Raw genomic sequence first — 26,938 nt, forward strand, 5'->3', positions numbered from 1 at the left:
ATAGCCAATAAGCTATTATTTTTTAAAAGAGAAAAAGGATATACTGTTCTGTTATCCAGGCCAAGGCCAAAAGGGGGCACTAGACAGAAAAGAATAGTCCATTTTACCGGGGGGGGGGGGATTAAAGGAGGAAAACCATTTATCCTGTTTCCGCTTATTATTCCCCCCCCCCCCTCCTCTTCCCTTGTCATAAACAAAGGTTGTTTCCGCAATGGCAACATGGGTGGGGGAAATAACAGGCAAATAGGGGGAAATAGTTTTACTCCTTCAATCCCCCCATCCCCTGGAAAATGGAATATCCTTCTCTGTCTAACACCCCCTTTTGACCTCTGTCTGGATAATGGAATAGTACCAAAACAATACTAAGACAAGCACATTTTCAAAAAGTCCTATACAATTCTGTTTATCTTTTTCTTTGCTAGGGGGTTGGTCCAAAGAGTATTAAAAAATATCCTGAAGATCCAGAGAAGAGTTCTTGTTTTGCATTATTTGCCAAGTTTGGAAAAGAGGTAATCAGTTTTATTCATGATCTTACTTTGAAATACGTGTTACTGTATTTGGGGTTTTGTTTTACCACATAACATTGATATAATCTGTCTCTGTACTTAAAACATACACTTTGCATCAGGCTAGGTCAGAAATGGAATAGTTCTTCATACTCAGAAATGTGTCCCAGGATCTTTGTAGAATATTGTGGAAGAACTTGTTTAAGATGACGACTTTATCTACTTCAGCCTGGAAAAAAATATTTTCTTTATTCATACAGTCTTAAGCCTCATTACATGGTGATTTGAACTTCAGGTACTCCCAGTACAATTTATTTTAAAACTTTTAATTATTTTCTTCAGGTTACAGCAAAAATGAAGCAGTACAAAGATGAACTCTTAGCTTCTTGTTTGACTTTTGTGCTCTCTTTACCACATGATATTATTATGCTGGATATTAAAGCATACATTCCTGCTCTGCAGGTAGGTCAGTATATTAAATGGTTTGCATATTTTTCCTAGTGCAACTCTGTGCAATAATCTTTCAATTTAAGCAAGATATGTCTTTGATTCAGTAGGACTTACAATATAATGGCATGTATAAGATAGCACAGGCCCCCTGGTGGTGCAGCTAGTTGAACTACTGACCTGCTGAACTTGCTGACCGAAAGGTTGGTGATTTGAATCCGGGGAGCAGAGTGAGTTCCCTCTGTTAACCCCAGCTTCTGCCAACCTAACAGCTTCAAAACATGCAAATGTGAGTAGGTACCACTTCTGTGGGAAGGTAACAGTGCTCCAGGCAGTCATGCTGCCCACATGACCTTGTTGGGGTGGGGGGTGTCTATGGATAACTTCAGCTCTTCAGCTTAAAAATGGAGATGTGCCCCACCCCCCAGAGTCAGACAGGACTAGACTTAATGTCGGAGAAAACCTTTACCTTTACCTATGAGATAGCACATTCATAGTCGTTCATTAGCATATCAATGGGTGAATTAGCAGATAAATCCTAAGGTTGAACGATAATTTTGTAGGCCTATGATGGTTGATTTTGTAATTCGGTTTTGAATATTTGTTTTTTTATATGCTGATTATTACAGCTGTCCTATATCATTTCAAGAACAGGTCTTCTAAAAACTGAAATGTAGTACAGTAGAATCTCACTTATTCAATGTTCGTTCATCCAACATTCTGCATTATTCAACACAATCTGCCTCCCACACGGATCCACAACTCTTTCAATACATTGCAGTGTTTTGGTGCTAAATTCATAAAATACAGTACTTGCTACATAACGTTAGCATGCATTGAACTGCTTTTTCTGTCGATTTGTTGTAAAACATGATATTTTGGTGCTTAATTTGTAAAATCATTTAATGTTTAATAGACTTTTCCTTAATCCCTCCTTATTATCCAACATTTTCTCTTATCCAAGGTTCTGCCGGCCCGTTTATGTTGGATAAGCGAGACTCTACTGTACATATATTTCAGTATTTCTTTGTGAAATCATTCTATAAAACCTCAGCGCTCTTTCAAATGTCCCTCTGTTTACACAGAATGCTTTTAAATTGGGACTTAGCCACACTCCAATAGCTGATGTGGCACTGGATGCACTGGAGGACTGGTCAGCCCATATTCCCAGATACACAATTCAGCCTTACTACAAGGACATCTTGCCTTGTCTTGATGGTTATTTGAAAACTTCTACATCAATAGGTATGTACTGTTCATTAACTTTCCATAGATCTTTTTACTAAATATATTGTTACCTGGCTATATTTATAGATATGTGTGGGATTTTTTAACCACTATGTATTCTGATCTCATTTCCCATTCCATAATAGCAAACAAATTGTAGCACTGTAAAGAGAAAACAAATTAATGATGGGTGCAAATATGCTTCTATTTTATGTTTTAAATGCCATCATTAATTCCAACTAAAATAGATCTGTTGATGCAATGGAAATGTAAACATCAATCCTTTTAGTCCCAACTGCAAGACATCCATTTAATCAGTGGAATTTGTATGTGCATTAACTCACCAACAACAGGGCCTTCTGTATAGGACTAACAATTTGGATTTCAGCCTTAATGAGTCATTATTTATAATTGTTGGTTAAGTGGTGGCATGAGAAATTGAATTTAGGTCTGTGTTGCTTGCGGCGTTGAGATTTTGGCTTTAGTAGCTAGCCCTTATTTATGTATACCTGTATCTGTATATGCACCACAAAACTTGTGGAGAGAGAGGATAAGTATTCTGTTAGGCTTACTTTTGGATTTACCATAAGCAGCCCAAGCTTCCTGCACTGCTATTTCTTGATTCAAAATGCAGCATGAAAAAGAACTATCCCCTACATCTGTGTGAGAGATTTGGCCACAAATCTTGCAGTTTAGTTCAAAATAAGAGGTCCCTTGATTTGCATCATAGTAGAGATCGGTTTAATCTTTCAAAAGAATTTTTTTACAGCCGATGCAGACTGTATTTTTTCTCAGGCTTCTACAAATTAAGGACTATTAGTTACTTTAAAATGTCATTCCAGTTTAGAGACAGGCTTGTCGAATGGTAATGCCTTTTTGGTTTTTGAGCTCCCCCTCTCTCTGGAGTAAAATAATATTCTGTCTCAAAATCTACTTAACTTCAAAGTGAGAATGCAATTAGTAATCAACAGGATGTCCCTCTTGTTCATTTCAGTTCTTTTTATGACTAATGTGTTCTGGTACCTTATTTGGTTAGAAGAAGAGGAAATATCCACCTTTGTAGGTGTGTGAGAGGGTCGAACCTTGAAACTACGCAGCCACAACAGTGTAGAGCAGAGAGTTTGGCATAGCAAATACTGGAAACAAGCCCTTAAGCATGATTGCTACGCAGTTTTCTTGAAAATGTTATGTTCCATAATGAATTAGCCTGCAGACCAAAGAGCCTCTCCAACCCTTCTTTTAATTCCAGATATGATTACTGTATTTCTATTCTGCTTTATCTCTCTAAAAGGCCCAAAGCTAACAACAATAAATAGAATGTGGTATATAATTTAAAATTTAAAATATAACAGTAAAATAGGATTAAATATCAAAAACTATTCTAAATCACAGTTAAAACTGTAAAAGCCATTTAAAACTTTTTAACATACCTATAAACTCTGTATAGCACCACCTGGCTCAGTATTAAAAATATTAATCTTTAAAGGTATGCCTGAATAAAAAAGTTTTAACCTGCTGCTGGAAGGACACTGAAAGCGATTTATCTGGATCCATTTCAAACTGGTTTCAGGCCTAGCTATGGGACAGAGACAGCTTTGGTTGCCTTGGTCTAAGCAGAGAATTGGACAGGGGGAGTGTGTCCTTGTTGGTTCTCTTGGATCTCTCAGTGATGGGACTTGGAAGCACTGTCTTAAAGTGGCTCCAATCCTTCCTGAAGTGACAGACCCAGAAGGTAACACTGAGGGACTCTTGTTTGAACCCCTGGTTGTTGACCTGTTTAACATCTACATGAAACCCCTGAAAGAGGTCATTCGGTGTCACTATATACAGATGGCACTCAACTCTACTACTCCTTTCCACTTAAAGCCAAAGAAATTGTCCTGACCCTAAACCAGTGTCTGTCATCAGTAATGGACTGGATGAGGTCAAACAAATTGAAACTTAATCCAGACAAGATAGAAGTGCTTCTTGTCAGTCAGAAGACAGATTAGGGAATAGCAATCCAATCTGTGCTGGATGGGGTTCAATTCCCCTGAAGACACAAATCTGCAGTTTTCTTGGACTCAGCACTGAATACTGAGGCCCAGGTATTTTCGATGAGCAGGAGTGACTGCACATTTAAAACTTGTGCACCAATTGGGGATAAATGCCTTAGTCACATCCCATTTGGATTACTGTCAGGCACTCTTTTGGGGGCTGCTTTAAGGATATGGAAACTTTGACTGGTTTGCTAGCCAGGTTGCTAACTGGGACTGGCTACAGGGAACACACAACCTCTCTGTTGCAGCAGCTCCACTGGTTGCCAGACTGTTTCCGCAAACAATTCAGAGTGCAGATTATGACCTATAAAGCTCAGGCCCAGGCTATTTGGCAGATCATATTTCTCCATATGAACCTGCCCAGGCCCTGAAATTCCCAGGAGAGGCTTTTCTCTTGGTCCCACCAGCATTGCAAGAACATTTGGTGGGAACACGAGTGAGAACCTTCTCTCTCAGTGGCTGCTCCTCAACTCTGGAACTCTCTGCCCAGGGAGGCTAGAATGGCCCCCTCCCTGCTATCCTTCTGGTTGCTAAAACCATTTTATATTTTATTCAGGCATTCTTTTAAGAAGAGAGGTTTTAAGATGGAACCAGGGAGTGATGTGCTGTGTTTTATGTATTTTTATAGATTTTAATGGTTCTGTTCTTTTAACTAAGTATTTTAAATTGTCTTATGTTTAATTCTGTTTCAGTGTTGAGATGTCTTGGGTTTTAATTTGTACATTGTATAGTTTCTAGTATTGTTAGCTGCTTTGAGTCTGTTTTAAGAGAGAAAAAATGTGATATAAATAACTATAATAATAGTTATTTAATAGTTATGTAATAGCCATTAAGGGCAAATGAGCCATTGATGGTTATCCTTCTGGAATGAACAACCTCCAAATTGATAGTAGTCAGCTTTGTATGTTGCAGGGCTAGCTGAAGCTTGGTGTACAGATCTCTGACAGACTTTTTGTTATGATGGTTACCATAACATCTTGATGGTTACAGAGAATTTACAAGTTACTTTCAGAAACAAATGTGCGGATACTAGTAAACCATTTCTTGTAATCTAGATGAAAGTCAGGATAATTGGGAAGTGAAGAAACTTTCTCAGGCAATCCAGAAGGGACGTAACAAAGTTGTAATACAACGTCTAAAGAAAGCAAAGACTACTGCATTGGTAAAGTTTCCCCCACCCTTGTGAAATGTCATCTTTTCAATGTAAAGACATACATGTTCTTCTTTAGAAATGCATTCTTTGTTTCCTTTGAATATCCACTTCTATGCATTATTTAAATTATCTATGAGTGGTAGTTTCATGTTGGGTTTTGGAATGTTCTGCACTTGGAGTATCCTGATGTAGTATTTGCCCCACAATTACTTTTCCTTATTTTATAGGAAACAGTTCAGGACTAAGTCCTTACAGGGCATGGCTGTGTGTGTTAATATATTCTAATTATATATTAACAGCCCAGTCTAAAACATGCTTCTTATCTAGTACAGTAGTACTTAATACCAACTGTATATCTGCCAGGACTACTATATATAAAATACCAAATGTTAGTATTCTATATTGGTGTAGGTAGCAGCAGGCTGTACACCACTGGGAATCTGGCAGGAACAGTGTTTTGTTTTTTTTAAAGCACTCTTCTACATATAACAAATGCTATCATAAAATGAGCATATTTGGGGTTTTTTTTTTCAAATTCTAGTCTTGTAGAATCCCTAATTTCCCTGTCCTTCAAAAATGGCTTTGTACACTCAGTGGTTTAAAATGAAAGACAAATGTGTAGAGACTTTCTTTTCTTCGAATAGGAGGAGGATCTTTCAGTAGAAAAAGTAAGAGCCAGAGTTGTACGCCTTCTTGGATCTCTTGGAGGGCAAATAAATCGGAATTTGCTTGCAGGTAAGTGGTCAGAGCTATTTTGAGAAGTTGAAATAATTAATGCTGATCTGACTTGTCAACCAGGCAAGTTGTTTTACATATGTCAGTATTGTGCTTTATGATTCACAAAAGAGAGGCTTGGCCAAAACCAAAGTGTGGTTCTCTTTCCACCTTTAGTAGAAAATATATTGGTGATGATGGAAACTACATCCATTCTAGGCAGTGATTTTCGCAATGATTCTTGTGAAGTTATATCAGTGAAACTATGAGTTAGAATAGGTTATCCATTTTGGTCAATGACCATCCCACCATCAGATGCCTCATAGATGCAGTTGATAAGATTGTTTTTGAACAGTTGTACAAACAGTGGGTACATGGTAACATTTCATGTTTATCCATCATAGGAATTTTTGTGAGCCATTCATACATATCAGATCTTAAGCTGAAACTAGTTCTATGTGACCTTCAACTGCATCAGTACTGCTTTTTTAAATGAGGGTGATATGCACTGTTTCTTTACTTCTGGTGTTTATTTAACAACACAGAGACTGGAGCCCTAACCCTGGATGTATTCTGAAAAAAATGAATGAAGGTGATCAGTATCAAGTTGAAGTATTCTGAAAGTCTGAGTACATGTTCTTAGAAAGTAATGAGATGTGGCCTTATTTGTACATTGGCAACAGTACTTTTAGTTTAATTTTGATCATTTTAGAGTAATGTACATTTTTTAAAAGTTAAACTTCTTTACCAGGGCTTCATAAGAACATAGCTTGTGTTTTCTGTTCTTCTTGCTATTTTGCTTCTGCCTAAGTCTCGCCTAAGTTCTGCAATTTAATATAATAATTGAGCATTTGGTTTCCCAGTAGGAATACCACAAAATTTCTGCTCAGAAATGTGTCCCCGCCCCAAGCTTATATTAAAAACAAGACGTGTCTAAAACTGAATTTATGGTAGCAAAGATAAACACAATCATTATAAAACAAAAATGACTGGAATATCCAGCATTTTCTATTGAACATCAACTGGAAGTATGGTCATTGTGTGATAAGTTACTTGAATCAGTTTCCAACATTCTATTAAAGTAACCACTACTTAAGCTGGAAACAATTTATCTCAAACTCTTCACTCAGTTACCCCCCCCCCCCCCAATAAAATTAACTCCATGTGAAAAGTGACCACTGCTGATTTTGGGGGCTCATCTTTCTATCCGCCTCAAGGGATATAATCATCTGCAGTTCAGAATTCATGCCTAAAGTCTTGGTTGGCTACTTCTGCAGTTCTATCATTCAAAAGAGGAAGGACAAACAAGATGATTTTTTGTCTGTGTCCTTCCACAAGATTTGTTTCATTTCATCATGGTTTACTGCCTACTATTTATCTTGAGCCAGCTGTTACAAATATATAGTAATTCTCTAGGATCAGGCACTTTGCCCCACTTTGTTTGCTCTGACCTTTACTTGTGGAAAACATTTTAAACCATCCCGATAAGCACAACAATATTATTGGGGGGGGGGGTGTTCTGTTATTGAAGAGGGCACTTTCTTATAAATTTAGGATGTTGTCAGATTGCCATTTCCATCATCTCTCTCCATTAGCTTTGGTGACTAATGTATGAGAAATACAGCCCAGCCTCCAACTGGGCTGCTCTTCATCAGATGATACCAATTCAGCTGTAGCCTAAGTTGAAGATCTACCACTTTTACTCAATAGTCATTAGATGACTTCCCTTTATGAGCACAACCGATACAGGCAGATGGTTTCCATGTTGCTCCCCTCCATGGTGAGTGCCAATGTTACCTTCTGCTTACTACCAGTAAGCCTTTGCTGTTCTGGGTAATTGTACTTACTTACTTAGGCGATCCCTCGTTGGACGAGTAAGATGGTCTTCCATCATGGGTTTCCTTGTGGGTCCGCATGTGGCTGTGGAGCCCTATTCTTGCTCTGCATCTTCTTCCGCAGTGAGGGCATTGGTTTCCAGGTGGAAGGCGGTCCCGGTCGGGGTTGGCTTGACGCGCCTTCCTCCTGGCACGTTTCTCTCTTTCACCCTCCACTCGTGCCTCCTCGAATTCTGCAGCACTGCTGGTCACAGCTGACCTCCAGCTGGAGCGCTCAAGGGCCAGGGCCTCCCAGTTCTCGGTGTCTATGCCAGAGTTTTTAAGGTTGGCTTTGAGCCCATCTTTAAATCTCTTTTCCTGTCCACCAACATTCCGTTTTCCGTTCTTGAGTTCGGAGTAGAGCAACTGCTTTGGGAGACGGTGGTCAGGCATCCGGACAACGTGGCCTGTCCAGCGGAGTTGATGTTGGAGGACCATTGCTTCAATGCTGGTGGTCTTTGCTTCCTCCAGCACGCTGATGTTTGTCCGCTTGTCTTCCCAGGAGATTTGCAGGATTTTCCGGAGGCAGCGCTGATGGAATCGTTCCAGGAGTTGCATGTGACGTCTGTAGACAGTCCACGTCTCACAGGCATATAGCAGGGTTGGGAGGACAATAGCTTTATAGACAAGCACCTTGGTCTCCCTACGGATGTCCCGGTCCTCAAACACTCTCTGCTTCATTCTGGAAAATGCTGCACTGGCAGAGCTCAGGCGGTGTTGTATTTCGGCGTCGATGTTGACTTTGGTGGAGAGGTGGCTGCCAAGGTAGCGGAAATGGTCCACATTTTCTAATGTGACACCATTAAGCTGTATTACTGGCATTGGAGAGGGATTGGCTGGCGACTGCTGGAACAGCACCTTGGTTTTCTCAATGTTCAGTGACAGGCCAAGCTTTGTGTATGCTTCTGCAAAGGTGTTTAGAGTGGCTTGTAGATCTTCTTCTGTATGCGCACAGACGACATTGTCATCAGCATACTGGAGTTCTATAACAGATGTTGTTGTGACCTTGGTTTTGGCTTTCAGTCTGCTGAGGTTAAATAGCTTGCCGTCTGTCCGATAGATGATTTCCACTCCGGTGGGAAGCTTCCCATCAACAAGGTGTAGTATCATGGCGATGAAGATGGAGAATAAAGTTGGGGCAATAACACATCCCTGTTTGACACCCGATTCCACCTTAAATGGGTCACTTTGGGAGCCATTGCTATCCAAGACTGTTGCCATCATGTCATCGTGGAGGAGCCGCAGGATGTTCACAAATTTGCTTGGGCACCCGATTTTTTGGAGGATGGTCCAGAGAGCGCTGCGATTCACTGTGTCGAATGCCTTTGCAAGGTCGATGAATGCCATGTACAGAGGTTGGTTTTGTTCCCTGCATTTTTCTTGGAGTTGTCGTGCAGTGAAGATCATGTCCACAGTTCCTCTGGAGGGGCGGAAGCCGTTCTGGGATTCTGGGAGGGTGTCTTCTGAGAGGGGCAGAAGGCGGTTTGCAAGGATTCTTGCGAGGATTTTCCCAGCGGAGGTTAGAAGGGAGATACCTCGATAGTTTCCGCAGTCTGTTCTTTCCCCTTTTTTGAAGAGGGTGATGATGGTGGCATCCTTGAAGTCTGCTGGGGTTTTCTCGGTCACCCACACTTTTTCTATGAGCTGGTGGAGTTGGTGTGTCAGCGCAGGTCCTCCCTCTTTAAAGATTTCAGCAGGGATCCCATCCGGTCCGCTGGCTTTGTTGTTCTTTTGTTGGCTGATGGCATTGCTGACTTCTTCCAAACTAGGCACTGCTGCAAGCTCATCCCTGGTTTGTTGTTGCGGGATTTGTGAGAGGACCTCTTCGGCCACACTGGAGCTGCGGTTTAGGAGGCTTTGGTAGTGTTCTTTCCAACGTAGTGCAATTGACTTTTGGTCCTTCAGGAGTTTGGTTCCGTCTGATGAGCGTAGAGGCTGTATGCCATGGTTTCTTGGCCCATAGATGACCTTTGTGGCTTTGAAGAATCCTTGAGCATTATGGGTATCTGCCAGGTGTTGGATTTCTTCAGCCTTCTTTGTCCACCAGATGTTCTTGAGTTCTCTTGTCCTTCTTTGGACCTCAGCTTTTGCACTGGCGTAGATCTTTTTCTTAGCAGCACAGTTGATGTCTCTCTGCCATGTTTGGAAGGCTTTCCTTTTCTTGTCGATTAGCTGTTGGATCTCGATGTCATTTTCATCAAACCAGTCTTGATGTTTCTTGGCTTGGTATCCAATAGATTCTTCGCAGGCTTGGATGATGGAGGTCTTCAGTTTGTTCCAGTGTTCCTCAACATTTTCGGGGTGTACTGTGGGTAGATGGTCCTTGAGTGCTGTTTGGAGATGGGCTCGCCTGGAGGGCTCTTGAAGGGCTTGGGTGTTCATTTTGCGCCTTGTCTTTCTTCCTTGGAGTCTGCGCTTGGGGGCAATCTTGATAGCCATCGTGGATCGGATTAGCCTGTGGTCGGTCCAGCAGTCGTCAGCACCTGTCATGGCTCTTGTGAGGAGTACGTCACGGCGGTCTCTGGCACGTGTTATTACATAGTCTAAGAGGTGCCAATGCTCTGACCGTGGGTGCTTCCATGATGTCTTGAACTTGTTTTTCTGGCGGAAGAGCGTGTTGGTGATGACAAGGTTGTGCTCCGCACATTTGGTGAGAAGCAGGATGCCATTCGAGTTGCTGTTTCCAACCCCGTCTTTTCCTATGGTGCCTGGCCACAGGTCGAAGTCTCGCCCGACTCTTGCATTGAAGTCCCCCAGGAGAATGATTTTGTCCTCCTTAGGTATCCCCGATAGGACGTTGTCCAGCTGACAGTAGAATTTCTCCTTGATGTCTTCATCAGCGTCTAGTGTTGGTGCATAGGCACTTATGATGGTTGCCCGTTGGTTTTTGGCAAGATCAATTCGGAGGGTTGAGAGTCGTTCGTTGATGCCAGTGGGTGCTTCGGACAGATGTTTCACCAGATCATTCCTGATGGCAAAGCCAACTCCGTGCATTCTTTGGTCTTTTTCGGGCAGTCCCTTCCAGAAGAAGGTGTAGCCTCCTTTTTCTTCCTTCAGCTGTCCCTCTCCTGCTCTCCGGGTCTCCTGAAGGGCTGCTATGTCGATGTTGAAGCGTCCCAGCTCCCTTGCGATGATGGCAGTTCTGCGTTCGGGGCGTTCACTGTCACTGTTGTCCATCAGAGTCCGTACGTTCCACGTACCGAAGTTCATTTTTCTTTTTTGGCCGCAGGATGGTGACCCCACCGGACGCGGCAGTCCAGTCAGGGATAAGTGAGGCAGACTATGTTTAGGGCACCTTTTCTAGCCCCCTCCCCGTGTGGGGTGAGCAGAGTGGGTCCTCAATAGGGCTGCTCAGTCGTGGATACAGCTGCCGAACTACTCAACTGCCTCGGACCTTGAGGTAGAACGACTGAGTCCGTACCCACCGCCCATGTGCCAGTCTGTGACTAGGGGCTTCCAGATTTCACAGTCCTGCCCCCGTCGCCACTCGCTGATCGCCATGGGACTTTGGTTGCTTGGTTTTTATTTTCTTTGGAAGACGCCTGTGCGTGGGTTTTTTTAATGTGTGGAGGTCAGTGCACAACTGAACAACACACAGTCTTCACAGATGAGGTTCCACTGGTGATGTAGTTTAACACAATGACCATGGCTTCTCAGTCTGTTGCAGCCTTCTTCCGCCTTCGCAGCCGTTGTAACATGTGCCATGTTATCCTCCGCCTGCTCCGCCGTTGAGGTCTTTGGGTCTTCGGACTGTGCTTGGTCTGGAACCTCCCCTGCGGCCACTCCTGGGAGTGCACGACTCCAGTTGTTGTGCCCACAGGTTCATCGGAACACGCAAGCCCCCTCACCACGACAAGGTGACAGTCCATCGAGGGGGTGGGTAATTGTACAGTTGTTTAACTAGGTGCCACTATCAAACCTGTATCCTATAAATTTGAATGTGTCATCAAGATTGAAAAGTATTTTTTGTTTTTGTTGCTTTAATGTGATTATTTTGTGTTTGTGCACTCTTTTTCAAATAAATAGCTTCTTCTGCAGAGGAGAAGATGAAAAAATATGTGTCTTGGGACACAGAGAAACGACTGAGTTTTGCAGTTCCATTTGCTGACATGAAGCCTGTTATCTACTTGGACTTATTCTTGCCTCGTGTCACTGAACTGGCTCTTTCTGCGAGTGACAGGCAGACTAAGGTATTTCAATTGCTGTGGCTTTCTGTTTTTGGTATGAAGGAGACATCAGGTCTATGTTTTTGTGAAGGGCACTGATGAAAATTTTGAATAACAGTCATGATAGAAGAATGGGGAAACAGGCCTTCCAAATGTTTTGGCCAGAGTTTGAGAGGCTATTTTAAAAGCAATTGCTTACAAGTTATCATTAAAGTTATTATATTGGGCATTTAGTTTATATTTCTAGTGTTTTTTTTAATTAAATGCATAATTAACAATGTGACATAGTGTATTTTTAATAGACCAAGCAAAGAGACTCACCAGGCATTATATTTTATTTATCTGGTATCTTTAGTTCAGGTTTAGTTAACAGTCAATATTTAAAGAAGATCACTCTGAAGCTGCTACCGAGACCAAAAAATGCATTTCAATATTCATGTAGTTTGAAAAAAACTTTAATGTAGAATTGTGAAGTATAATTTAAGAAAATTTTTGAATTGTGGACAGGGAAATGTACAAAAACTATCCACAGAAATGGAAACAAAATATGAGTGCCAAATCTGCTGTTCCTTCACAAGAGAAGTAAAGTCTTCTCATTAAGCTATAGTCATAGTTATATATCTAAAATTTGATAAAGGGATGAAATTATAATATAACTAATTACGGGGCAGGACCCTCATTAGCCCCATCCAGTATGGACAATGGAAAAGGATTGTGATAGCTTTAGTGCAACATGTTTGCAATACCAAAGGCTTTCCCTGCCTGACTTCCAGGTTAAGCATCCCAGATTATCCACTGTGTGTGTGTTTTCAATGAAAATTCGAGTAAAAGGGATATTGGGTATCACCTAAATTTCGATTTATCTTAAGGTTTGGAGAGATGCACAGCACCTTCAAGATAATTGGGATTGTAAATGATTTTCAAACATAGTGAAAATTCACTATAATGCAATATTTATTTTGATTTTATTCTGTAGTTAAAAATTTTAATGTCATTTTTCTTTAAAGCATTGTAGTTTTATGATTATTAGAAACATTTTGATTAGTACTTAACTGTAATTGGGAATATAATTTAAACATGGATTAATCAAGTGGGGTTTTTTTACCCAATCAAAATATATTGATGCTTTAGTGACTTAATTTGCTCACAACAAATTAGACATTCTCCCAGAATGTGTTCTTTTTTGTGTAAATGAATATAGAACTAAAATGTTTTATCTTTTTTTCCAGGTTGCCGCTTGTGAACTTTTGCATAGCATTGTTATATATATGCTGGGGAAAGCTTCTCAAATGCCTGAAGGACAAAAGATTGCTCCACCCATGTTTCAGCTTCATAAGCATATATTTCCAGTACTACTTCGACTTGCCTGTGATGTTGACCAGGCAAGTAAAACTATATTGGTTCAAAAATTATGTTGCTTAAAATCAACTGTAGATGTTCCACTTGTAAAATATTTTTCAAAGATTTTTTTTGGTGTTTTTAGATATCTGTGATTGATTTTGTTTAGGTTTTCTTCCCAACAGTGTGTGTGTGGGGGGTGGGGGGTGGGGTCTGGTTCCTCCTCAGTGCTTCACAGGTAAGGCATGTCGCATATCCATGAACCTTTCCAGTTCAGATGGAGGCTTGGTCTCACCTTTTCCCAGTTACACCCTGCCTCATCTTGAAACAGGATAGGATTTGGCTAATTTTAGGCCTTTAGAGTAAAAGTTGTGAGCATCATCGTATTTTATTGACGCTTGCCACCCTAAAGGGAACAGTGGGATGGCAAGAATACCCAACTTTCTTCAGATGTGTACTACATCAGTGGTGCCTTGAGGGTAAGGAGAGAAATCAGACTGAGATGCCTTCTCAGGAGAGGGGGCAAATCAGTCACAGTTTCTGCCTTTGTGATAGTTAAATAACATTGCAAGGTGAGGTGGACTACACAAAAGCTTTTGCAAACACAGCTTCTGCCATGCAAGTGAGTGTAGGGAATTGGTGAGGTATTCTTACATTGTTGTCTAGCAGAGGTGCTCAAGGAAGGGGTGCCTATTCAAATTTGCAGCCAAGACCAAAATAATCATTAGTTCAGACAATATGTTGTTTACCCCCTAATTGAAGGGAGTAAAAGTATGTCATATACCAAAATGCTCTGCATGAAGGTGTACTCTATGGCATATATGTCTTGAAATTGATGCCTCTTTATGCCTGTCTGGCCTCTGTTTTTTTCTGAAAAAATAATGAATCAAAAAGTGCTTGAAAGAGCATGTTTTAAGCTTCAAAGAGATGCATGACCCTTTTTGAATTCCCAAGCATGCACAGGGACAAAATAAGTTATATATTTGCACATAAAACCTAAATCATTCATGGAGTAAAATTCATTTCATTACAATCCTCAGAAATGCTTTTGTGGAAATTTAGCAAATTGTTGCTGTTACAACAGGAAAACAAACTGTAAACTGACGAGCCAGAAAAATGAAATATTTTTGAAGTTACATTCTTATTTAACCAACGGTCTCTTTTCACATTACCAGAATGCAAATACAAATATAGCTACATTGTAGTTAGATAGTATCAAGGAAAAACTTATTTTGTTTCCCCCATCCCCATGTGTTGAATGTTTGTGTAGAGGATGCTCGAAAATTGAAGAAGGTACAGAGTTCATAAAAGTGTGTACCCTCTAGAGCAGGGGTCCCCAAACCTTTTAAACAGAGGGCCAGGTCAGTCCCTCAAACTGTTGGAGGGCCAGATTATAATTTGAAGAAAAAAAAAACATGAATTCCTATGCACACTTCACATGTCTTATCTGTAGTGTAAAAAACACTTAAAACAATACAATAATTAAAATTAGGAACAATTTTAACAAATATAAACATTAGTATTTCAATGGGAAATGTGGGCCTGCTTTTGGCTGATGAGATGGGATTGTTTTTGTTGTTATGTACTTTCAAGTCGTTCCAGACTTAGGCTGACCCTCAGCGAGGGCCGGGTAAATGACCTTGGAGGGCCACATCCGGCCCCCAGGCCTTAGTTTGAGGACCCCTGCTCTAGAAGAATTACTGTAGAATCATTTTGAGTAAAGCCAAATGAAAAAAAATTGTGGGTGCTTACAACTTTGTATCCTTTGCCTTTTTCCACGAATGGTTTTCATTTCTAAATGTTAGAGGTTCCAAAACCAAGTTTATGGTTAATTCTTCACAATGGTAGATGTTGAAGGAGACAGACAAAAGGCCTGCATATATGATACAAAATAACTAGTAATTATTATCTGTATTTACTCAAGTCTAATGCACCATTGACTCTAATGCACGCCTCAATTTTCAAAACCCTGAAACCAAAGAAATATTAGCTGTCAAATGTAATGCACATCAGCAAAAGGTGCATTTTTGTAATGTGCCCATTACAGTTGCTACCTAATTAGATTTCCTTCTTTAAAAACAATTGTGTTGGAACACCAAAGCTTTCATCAATGGAAAAGAAACTTTCAATGCTATGGGATCATGGGGACTGTACTTTTACAAAGGCTTGAGCTTTCTCTGCCAAAGAATGTGGATGACTCATCAAACTATACATCCCAGGATCCTATAGCATTGAGCTGTGACAATTAAATTACAGATGATATCCCTCAAAAGAGCTTGAGGTGCTCCTGAAGCAGCTTCCCTTATTGCTTTGGCTCAGCACTAAGATTACAATTTTACACAAATCTAATGCACACCCTAGTTTTCGCAAGGTAATATAAGCAAAAAAGGAGAGCATTAGATTCAAGTAAATACAGTAATATTGTAATGTTCTTCTCACATTTAGACATAAAATGGATCACCAAGTGATTTTTTTTTACTTCTGCAGAAAGAATTATTTGACTGGCTTTGCAAACGTGCTATATGTTCAGGGGTTGGTCTAGGACAGTGGTTCCCAATCTGTGGTTCGTGGACCACCAATGGTCCCCAAGAATTAAAATATGGTCCACGTCCTCACAGTTACTGCACCATTGCAACGAGAGCGACTGGTCTCATGAAACTCTCTTATAGGGCCAAGTTTGATTAAATATGGTTTTCTGTGGGCAAAAAGATGGCAACTGCTGGATGGCATATGTTCTCTATCAGAAACTAGAGTTGATGTGGTCTATCGAATGCAATTTTTTAATCAGCTCCTCAAATAACCAAATTGACCAAAAAGTGATTCATAACCCTTTTGGTACTAATGTTGGAGAGTGGTGCCTGGTCAAAGTAGTCCCTAGTCAAAAAAGACTTGGAACCACAAGTCTAGGAGAATATGTAAGGTAAAAGATAAGATCTCTTGTGTGTTTTTCTGATATAAAAGGCATTCATTAGTAGTAGAGCAGTGTTTACTACATTGAACTGTGGCTCAGCATAAACTGAAAATGGCCAGCATCAGTAGAACAGGCCCAGTGATTCGGTAAAATTAACTTTTAGAAAGAGTTGTGTTTTTTAGTAGAGGATAAAATCATTTCTCGTTTAAGTTGTTTATGGATTCTTTTGTAGATACTGGATTTTGATTGATAAGTCGAGCCTATTATCCATCTTTGATGTTTGGCTATTTGTTTATTTATCATGTCAGAAGCAAATTGAGAATACAATTATAATGTATAAAAAACCACAAACAACATTAAAAACTAGACATAATGCTAAATTTCCCTTGACCAGAAGCTGGCCACTTGTAATGCCTCTGGTATCACTGTAGGAAGGTCCTCCATTGTGCATTTGGTAGGGCACAGACTGCATTGTAGTCTGTGGTTTGTTCTTCTCCCCACTTTCATGTCGTGGACTCCACTTTGTAGCCCCATTTCTTAAGATGAACTGTGCTGAAATGTTTGATTATGAGAAGAAGAATTCATTGTCAGTATAAGTTATCATTATTGTAACACTCAGAATTCAGTCCCTTCAGCATGCATTGTAGGGAAAAGACTAGTGAGTTTTGGACAGCAGTTAATGAAAATAAGCAGGATGATCTAAAGCACTGGGCAAACATAATTCAATGCCATTTTTCTTTTTCCTTTTAGGTTACAAGGCAGTTGTATGGTACTTTAGTTATGGAGTTGATTCACTGGTTCACAAACAACAAGAAGTTTGAAAGTCAGGATACAGTGACATTGCTAGAAGCAATTTTGGTAAGTGTTTAATACATGAGACAAATTTTAGCTGTTGAATCAAAATCATAAATACCTAATTTCCCCCTCCCCTTTAACGTGTTTGCGATGAGAACTTTAATTTTCCTTGCCATACATGATTTTTTTTTCAGTTTAATAAATGACTGTCATAACTCAATTAGAATTTTTTTTATAGTGAACAATATATGTTCTGTTCTCAATTTCAGAATGGGATAGTGGACCCTATAGACAGCACTTTGAGGGACTTCTGTGGTCAGTGTGTCCGTGAATTTTTGAAGTGGTCTATTAAACAGACTACACCGCAGCAGCAGGAAAAAAGTCCAGTGAATACCAAGTCTCTTTTCAAGAGATTGTACAGCCTTGCTCTCCATCCCAATGCTTTCAAGCGGTTAGGAGCAGCACTTGCCTTTAATAACATCTACAGAGAATTTAGGTGAGCAGGAAAATACAGTGCGAGTATGGGGGGGAAGGAGTTAGTAGTATCTACGAAATATCTTTGCTTTGAACATTTTGTACAGACTGACATTAATAAACTGCTCATTCTGGGTTGATGTACTTGAGGGATTTCGCTTTAAAGTTCTTTCTCTGAGGATATGAAATTTTCAAGGAATGGTCTGGGATGGATTTGCACTGGAGGGACAAATCTGCTGTTGTTCTATTAATCATATTTAGTTTGTTAGGCTTAAGACTTTCCTTTATATGTAAAGGGATCTTGTAGCACATTTAGAGACTTAATGATGGGCACCATAAAGGAAATGAGCCTAGCCACTATACCAGGCATGAGCAAACTTGGGCCCTCCAGGCATTTGGACTGCACTATAGAAAAGGAGTTCCAGAGCCAGTCTCCAAGAAGATCCTTTCCCAATTCCCCACCAAAGAAGTGTGAGCTCAGTGTGACAGGCAGAAAGGCTGCCCTAATGCTATCAAAAGAAAGAACGTGCTTATTTGGTAGAATAAGTTCTTGAGGGCTTTGTAGTTCATAACCAGCACGTGGAATACTGATGGTCTTTGCTATGATTAAATGTGATGTAATCTGTAGACAAATAAGGTACTCATTTTTGCAGACATTCCTGTTTTTTTGTTGTTTTTGTTCCTTGACATACAAACTGGTAGTTTATTTCAGTTTGACATGAAAATGTGTTTTTTCATTCTATGCTTTATATATTATCTAGTTGTTTTGGCTTTCAAATAATAGTATAATCTTAATATTATTCCCTTCTGGTTTCATAGGGAGGAGAGTGCTCTTGTGGACCAGTTTGTGTTTGAAATACTGGTTGTATATTTGGAAAGTCTGGCTTTGACCCATGGAGATGAAAAATCATTAGGTGTGTACACAGAATTTCAAAACATTGTTTGATAAAGCTTTTCTTTAACACTTCAAGTTTATAGCTTGAACAATTGTCATGTTCTCTTAAATGCATCAACTTGGAAAACAAATTAAATATTTCCATAGTAATGAAACCATGTGCTATACAAATATACAGACAGCTACACTGGAAAGAAGTCTTTCATCTATTTCAAGACCAGATTCCAGTACCTTTTATTTTTTGAGTGGGTTTAACATTTTTATTTTGGCTTTCTAATTCTTATCAAATTGTTTGTAGGGAATATTTCTACAATGAGTTGTTCAGAGCCTTTTGTATTATTGGGCTAGAAACATCCCTGTTGTTTTATATATTTGATTTAAACAAATCTTTTCATTTCTAAACAGGCACAACCCAACAATGTTGTGATGCTATTGACCACCTGAAGCGTATAATTAAGCATAAAGCATCTGACCTTAACCAAGAAAGTAATCGGAGGGTACCTCAGTGAGTAGTATTTTTTTCTGTTTATAAGAAGACATTTGTAGTGAAGCAACTACACAATGCTTTTTAAATAACATCATAACTTATCTAGCTGAGGCAGCAACAGGAGTTAACTAATTAATGTGTGATCTCTCCTTGGCAAGAATAGTCCTTTGTCCTAAGTCCTTAAATATGACATTTAGACTGAATATATTTCACTGTTTTGTAAAATAGCAATAATTTGATGGTTAAAATGGAGATTGAGATTCAAGGGCTTTCCTTTTTTGTTCTCCAGCTTTGCTTGCAGCCATGATGGTAGTTTCTACCTTCTGTGAATCTAGTGATATAGAAAACAAACATCTTGTTTTAATACGAACAAATAATGTAGTTGCATCAAGCTTTTGGCAGCCAAAAAATCAGTATGCAAAGTCATTGCAATTCCTTTTAGCTATCTAAAACCTAAACATTCCGCTTGATCTGCGATAGTGTTTGGGTAAGGACAATGACATTACAGCCTATACCATGCTTTTGTTTATGACTTAGAAGAAGGGGGAAAACATTTACATTTGGGGGCCGCTGTTAGTACAACAGGTTTAACCACCAGCTACAAAAAATCTTACCAGAAGGTTGGCAGTTCAAGCCATGAGTGGGGTGAGCTCCCACTGTCAGCCCTAGCTCTAGCTCTTCTGCTTACCTAGCAGTTCAAAAACAATCGGTACCGCTTTTGTGGGGAGGTAAAAGGCGCCCCTGAAGACATGCTGGCAAGGCGTCCAAGGACAACAGGTTTCTCAGCGTGGGAAAATGTAACAACAGGACCTCCACATGGCTGAGTCAAGCACAGCCTCCAGATGCTGTAAATGAAAAAAGAGGGAAGCATTGCCTCTGTCTATTTATTTATTTACTTACCACATTTGTACTCCCACCCTTCTCACCCCAAAGGAGACTCAAAGCGGCCTTACAAAAGGTAACAATTTGATGCCACACATATCAATAAAATAAATTCGTATATTAAAATCTAAACAATTAAAAACATCAAATATTAAAGCAACAATTAAAATCACACAATCCAAATCATAATCCTGGGCCATCTGTGTACTGTTTGTCTTTGTTAATTTGTATAACAACATTGAATGTTTGCCATAAATGTATTCTGAAATCCACTCTGAGTCCCATCGGGGAGACAGAGCAGAATATAAATAAAGTATTTTTATTATTGTTATTAGTTGTAACAATAATAATAATAATAATAATAATAATAATAATAATTTTATTACTTGCCTTTCCCTGCAGCTTGAGTGGGATACAACATAATTAAAACAAGAGATAAAACACTCTTAAAATATACAACAGAGTTAAAATACAAGTTAAAATCCACTAATGAAATGCAGATTAAAATTCACTTTTTAAAATTGTCCAAGTAGCCCTGCCGGAAGAGATGAGTCTTCAATTGTGTCTTAAATTTAATAGTGTTTTTAGAACTAAAGGCATTACTTTCATATTTGAGATTAGTAGAGTATTACTAATTCTGGTTTAGGTTAATAATGTCAAGCTTTTTTTGTTCCATTCACATAGAGGATTTCCATCTACATCAATATCTTTAGTGGATGTAGTCATGTGGCTTTTAACACAATGTGGACGTCCCCAAACTGAGTGCCGACATAAAGTCATGGAGCTTTTCTTTGAATTTGTTCCCTTGTTGCCAGGTTTGTATATTGCAACATATGCAGGTAGTCTGCTGCATGTGTATCTTAGTGATGGAAATATGAATCAGAATTTTCTCAGTTCAGATATTATCCCTACCATGAGCAAATCCCTCTTTTTTCAAGTTGAGTCCTGCATGTAGATCTATGAAATGTTTTAAATTGTTAATGAAAAATTAGATATAAATGAAGCTGTATTTGTTCATAATGCTGCAATTCACTTAATAGACGTGTGAAAATCAAGGCTCTCAAGCTAAATCCAGCCCACCATGTCATTTTATGTGACCCTCCAGTTGCTGGACTCTACAGCTTCAGCATTCCTTCTTAGACATCATGACTAGCACAAATGGGAGTTGTGATACAGTAACAGCTAAAAGGCTGCAATTTTTTGTTTAGTCAAGATAGTGGGTTTTGAATTTAGATGCAAGGCTTGATGTCTGACATTAAAATGTCCTTTAATATTTCCCCAACCTCAGAATCACAACTGCTGTTGGGTTGTAATTCCCATTATCCCCAGTTTGCATGGCAGATAATCAACAATGATGGGAGTTGTCCTTCAGTAACATCTGAGGACTCAAAATGGGTAAAGAGCAACTAATACTTTGTAAAAAAAAAAAAAGTATAATTGGCCCTCTGTATCTACAGATTCTCTATTCATAGATTCAGTGGCCCTTTGAAGGCAACTACAATGCTCATGTGGTCCTCCATGAAAATTAGTTTGACTCCCCTGAATTAATATATCAGAACTAAGGCCCCCAGTGGCGCAGCGGGTTAAACCACTGAGCTGCTGAACTTGCTGGTCGAAAGGTTGGCGGTTCGAATCTGGGGAGTGGGGTGAGTTCCCGCTGTTAAGTCCAGCTTCTGCCAACCCTACAGTTCAAAACATGCAAATGTGAGTAGATCAATAGGTACTGCTTTGGTGGGAACGTAACAGTGCTCCATACAATCATGCTGGCCACATGACCTTGGAGGTGTCTGTGGACAACGCTGGCCGTTCAGCTTAGAAACAGAGATGAGCACCACCGCCTAGAGTTGGACACAACTAGACTTAATGTCAGGGGAAATCTTTACCTTTACTAAAGCAGCTCAATTTATGTGCATAATTGCAATCTAGGAATCTTATACTTTTATTACTATTTTTCCTGAGGTGTGAAATTTCCATCATTCTCTGAATTAATTAAGCCTCCTTCTCCATTGTCCGAGAAGTCACTTCAAAAGCAACAGCATACTATCTGTAACTAGAAATAAAATCAGATTTATGTGGATTGTTCCCATGTTTATCAGAACTTTTGGTAATATATTTTAATGCTACTCCACCAGGAAACAACTCTCCATCTGTTTGGTTGGGCGATGCCCTTCAGAAACAAGGGATTTCTTTTCTCATAAAGAAATTTGAAGGAGGTGGCTATGAAGGTGAAAATGTGTCTGGAATCTTGTGTCATCCAACTCTTCATGATTTGCAAGAGACCTTTAGTTTGCGAGCTGTGCTGCAATGGATGGATATGCTTCTTGCTGCTCTGGATTGTTATAATACCTTTATTGAGCAGAGGATCATCATACCAAATGAAATATTAGGTAGGTAAATCACAAAAGTGGCCTGCTTAATCATTCATCTTCCCAGAATATTAAAACAAAACAATATGTTTGCTCCATAAATGTTAGATAACCATTCTCTGTTTGATTTAACATTACTTGGCTTCCAGAAATAATCATCTCTTTCATCTTAGGATAGAACTGATGACTTCTGCATCATTAATACTGTGTTGCCTCTTTCTTTTATGTTCCTTCCTGCAGCTGTCAGAGAATAATGTATCCTACTACCTTGTGCTTTCCTCTTTCTGTGTTCTCTTACTCTTTTTCAATTTTCTATATGATTCCTTAGGTTGTTCCCCCCCCCCCCCTTTCAAGCAGTCTTCTACAACTATGTTTAAATAGTTTGATAGTTAAATTTGAGCCTGTGAAATGGGGGTGTGAATATTATCTGGTTGCAACTGATATGCAAGGAAATATGATACTTCAAGAAACACATCCAATCTCATCTAATATCAGCAGATGCTTTCAAGATTTTATACTGGCCATACTAGTTACTTCTTTTACATAGTCTTTATATGTTTAAAAATACTAGGTTACATTTTGTATTCTGCTGCAACTGTGTAATCTTCTCACAATTCTTTTAAGGTACAGATGCAAGGTCCTCATTTTTGATGTCACTGGAGTTCTTTCTTCGAAAAATCGCATTGCACGATGTGTCTGGGGCAGAACAGTGCTTTAGCACAGGGTCCAAAGGCAACATTTTTAGTCCACAAGAAAGAGAAGACTACAGTTACAGCAAATGTACCATTATAGTTCGAATTATGGTTTTTGCCACCATGATTTTGGATACACGCCAGCAGGATTTCTGGAAGGTAGGATTGCTCTTATGACCTGAATCAAAAGGAGTCTGCAACAGCTTCCCTAAAGTCAAGGAGATTTAAGGGGTTTCTTGTTTCTCCAACCTTATTTCCTCATCCTTATTGGAGACTATGATTTGAAGTTGAGGGAAGAAGTAAGCAATGTTTATAATGTGGCATGAGCTCTTAACACACAGTAATGCTGGTGTGACCTTTTGCTTGAAAAGTTCATTGGATTTCTGGAATGTACGACTGGTGAGGATATCATTCTGCATTAAAAAGTGTATCTTCTGCAAACATTCTGACACTACACTGGTAGATGTGTTGATGTATTGGTGCCTGGTGATGCAGAGGGTCAAATCACTGAGCTGCTGAACTTGCTGACCAAAAGATCGGTGGTTCAAATCTGGGGAGCGGGGTGAACTCTCCCTGTTAGGCCCATCTTCTGCCAACCTAGCAGTTTGAAAACATGCAAATGTGAGTAGATCAATAAGATTCCACTTCTGAGGGAAGGTAACAGTGCTCCAGGCTGTCATGCTGACCACATGACCTTGGAGGTGTCTAAGGACAATCCCGGCTCTTTGGCTTAGAAATTGAGATGAGCACCACCCCCCAGAGTCAGATGCAACTAGACTTAATGACAAGGGAAAGCTTTACTTTTAAAGAGAGATCAGCTAGCCTTTGTCTTACTTTATGACAATGATCCTGTGAAATTATTTTGAATTTAAGACTAGAGTCAGTGGACCATAATTCTGAGAAGCTGTTTATTTTGGAGGAGAATGCTTTTTTTTAGTGTTTAGGACAAAAATAGTAATTGCAGAAATAAAATTTCATCGATTTCAATAGAAATTGTATCCATAACTCATGCATACAGATGTATAAATAAAGTTTAATAAAACTAACTTTTGTTAGCTGAAGTCTGAAACTTGAAAGGAAGAGTATAAAGATTTAGTGAACTCATATGCTCTATGGATCAGTATTTAGACAATATAAATAATAGGAAGTCTTACGTTATGAATTTTAAAGTGAAACTATTTTTCTTATTTTTATCTTATAATTCCTAGTTACTTGAGAAACAATTATTTAATGAGGATTTAACAGAACTTGTTGTAAGAACAGTCTGCCACCCAAAAAGCACAGGCTTTAATGTAGCAGATGTACAAGTTATGGAAAACCTCCCAAATGTCTGTGTGAGGCTAATGAAATCTTTGATGAAGTCTCCATATAAAGAATCCTTAGAAGCCAGCATAAAGAAAATAATAACACCAAAAAGGTAAGTTTCTGAATGCAATATCCTATATTGGTTCATATAAAAATAATAGTTTAATTTGACATTTTAATTATCTAGCTATGTGGCTAATATTTTATTCTCTTGTATTTTCCCAGCATTGAGGAACTTTGTAGTGTTGAACTATACAATCAAGAGGCCCGGCTGGATCATTTTAGACTTGGTTCCATTCTGTCTGCATGTAAGCAGCTTCACAAGGCTGGTTTGATTCACTGTATCTTGCAATCTCAGGTATATGTGTGTATATATATATTTATAAATACATTATTCAGTACGTTTGTAAAGGAAAAATAAGATACAACAAGTCAGAATAGAGTTACAGTACATAGAATATCAGCATGTCAATATGGCAACAATTCGGTGTAACATATTGTAAATTGAGCATTCACCACCTATCAATAATAGTCTTCTTGATAAATAAGGTATTTCTTCTGCTCAGAACATTTACCATAAACATTTCCTTTCATCTGCAATCTTAACAGGATTGTTGCTACCAGCCTGAATCTATACATTATTGGGTCACTCTAAACCTGATTTTGATCATGTTTTAAAAAGGGGCAGTATTATGGAAGTACTGTTATGATATCATTAATACTCAAGTATTGGTTCTTAATTGCATTCCAGATTGCTGGAGTAGAATACATAACTTTTTTGCTTAACCTTTTTCTGATGGTAGTTTCATTTTAATATATTTTAATCACTCTATTTCTATGCTACTATACGTTTCTATCCACCTTATTGACCACCCTATCCTTTAACTAGTTTTGCATATTGGCCCCCTCCCCCCTCCAAAAATGAGTCTGTTGTTGCTTTTGATGCTTGTTTATTATTGTTTATGCTGTTCTTATGCTATTTTAATATGTTATTGTTCTGTTTTTAAATTATATGTTGTCTTGGGCTTGGCCCCATGTAAGCTGCCCCGAGTCCTCTCAGGGAGATGGAGGCAGGGTAGAAAAATAAAGTTGTTGTTGTTGTTGTTGTTGTTATTGTTCTTCTTCTTCTTCTATATTTATAGATTTTTTTTCTAAGTGTACTTTTTTTGGCCTTTTCTCTCTCTCAAGGGTGCAGATCTACATTGTGAGATAGGTTCAAAGCTCCTGCTAGTTGTATACAAAGGTATTGCACCAGGTGATGAACGGAAGTCCCTTCCCTCATTGGACATCAACAGTAAACGATTGGCTGAGGGACTGTTGCAGTTGGCTTTTGCTTTTAGTGTTCAGGTAGGAGCTTGAACTCGTTGATGCCAGAATTTCTATTTCAGCGAATCATCTGAAGCTACCAATGATCTATGACTGACATTAGTACTTCAGGAGATTTTTTTGTATAGCAGAAGAAAGGGTGTAATCTTAACTTTTTAAACAAAATAATGTTTTATTCTGAAACAATACAAAACAATACAGTAATAATAATGCAGTATAACTATGTATTTTATTATATTACAGTATATAATCAATCTGTAATTATGTTACGTTAATATACGATATACCGTATTTCATTGTATAACATTCGCTACTGCATAGTAGTCATATGTTTTTTGAGTGGCATAATTAGTATTTTTGTGTTCCTCGCATAATAGTTGCAGAGCCATTGAGGCTGAATCCCCTTCCCTCCCTCCCTTCTTTCTCTGAATGCAAGGCAGGTTAAAAAACCTGAAATGGAGATTTTTCCTCCTTTCTCCGAAGAGCTCCATTTCAGATTTTGTAAACTGCCTTGCCTTTGGAGAAAGAAGGAAGGATGAGGCAGTTTAAAAAAACAAACAAACAGAAAGGGTTTATATGAGTTTTCCGGACTGTATGACCATGTTCCAGAAGCATTCTCTCCTGACGTTTTGCCCACATCTATAGCAGGCATAGCTGGGGGTGGTGACAGCCGATAGGGAGCTCTGGCGTGGGCTGGTCCATGAGGTCACGAAGAGTCGGAGACGACTGAACGAATGAACAACAACATAGCAGGCATCCTTAGAGGTTGTGAGGTTTGTTGGAAACTGGACAAGTGAAGTTGATATATCTGTGGAATGTCCAGGATGAGAGAAAGAACTCTTGTCTACTGGAGGCAAGTGTGAATGTTGCAGTTGGCCACCTTGATTAGCATTTATTGGCCTTGTAGCTTTCCATGGCCATACAGCCTTGAAAACTCACAGCAACCCAGTGATTCCAGCTATGAAAGCCTTTAACAACACACAGAAAGTGAGCTGTTTGTTTGACGCAGGATCATCTTTCCTCCAGTTTTAAAACAAACTGGAGAATCAAAGGCGGGGTTTTTTTTAAAGTGCATAATATTTGCACCCCCTTTTTCAATTAAAACGGATTTTAAAAACTATTATACAATGAAATATAGTAATACAGTATACAATATGGTGCTATTCAATTTTGCTTCATTACAAAGCTGGTTATTTTAACTAGCTAATTCCTACAAGTGGGTGAGTTTCTTCTGTCCAGTTTCTTTTCCTATTTTGCATAGCTCAGACTCAATGTATTTCTAAGGATATCCTCAAAAACATACATTAATTATTGAAGGCACAACTCTTCTGGTGCCTTAAT

At 39.1% G+C, this 26,938-nt stretch overlaps 1 protein-coding gene across 1 annotated transcript in view; it reads left to right on the forward strand.

The window, feature by feature from the left end:
- The window catches only part of PRKDC (protein kinase, DNA-activated, catalytic subunit), a 122,956-nt gene that overhangs the window by 32,733 nt on the left and 63,285 nt on the right, over positions 1–26,938 (forward strand). The window contains exons 19-35 of the mRNA XM_060775277.2: positions 423–509; positions 849–968; positions 2,039–2,198; positions 5,275–5,381; positions 6,017–6,107; positions 11,987–12,150; positions 13,356–13,508; positions 17,126–17,233; positions 17,440–17,666; positions 18,464–18,558; positions 18,945–19,044; positions 20,593–20,723; positions 22,041–22,295; positions 22,899–23,125; positions 24,175–24,383; positions 24,497–24,629; positions 25,460–25,618. Coding sequence (XP_060631260.2) covers positions 423–509; positions 849–968; positions 2,039–2,198; positions 5,275–5,381; positions 6,017–6,107; positions 11,987–12,150; positions 13,356–13,508; positions 17,126–17,233; positions 17,440–17,666; positions 18,464–18,558; positions 18,945–19,044; positions 20,593–20,723; positions 22,041–22,295; positions 22,899–23,125; positions 24,175–24,383; positions 24,497–24,629; positions 25,460–25,618 — 2,526 coding nt within the window. The remainder of the gene's footprint in view (positions 1–422; positions 510–848; positions 969–2,038; positions 2,199–5,274; positions 5,382–6,016; positions 6,108–11,986; positions 12,151–13,355; positions 13,509–17,125; positions 17,234–17,439; positions 17,667–18,463; positions 18,559–18,944; positions 19,045–20,592; positions 20,724–22,040; positions 22,296–22,898; positions 23,126–24,174; positions 24,384–24,496; positions 24,630–25,459; positions 25,619–26,938) is intronic.

This window comes from Anolis sagrei, chromosome 4, assembly GCF_037176765.1.
Source record: "Anolis sagrei isolate rAnoSag1 chromosome 4, rAnoSag1.mat, whole genome shotgun sequence".
In the NCBI taxonomy this organism is placed as follows: domain Eukaryota; kingdom Metazoa; phylum Chordata; class Lepidosauria; order Squamata; family Dactyloidae; genus Anolis; species Anolis sagrei.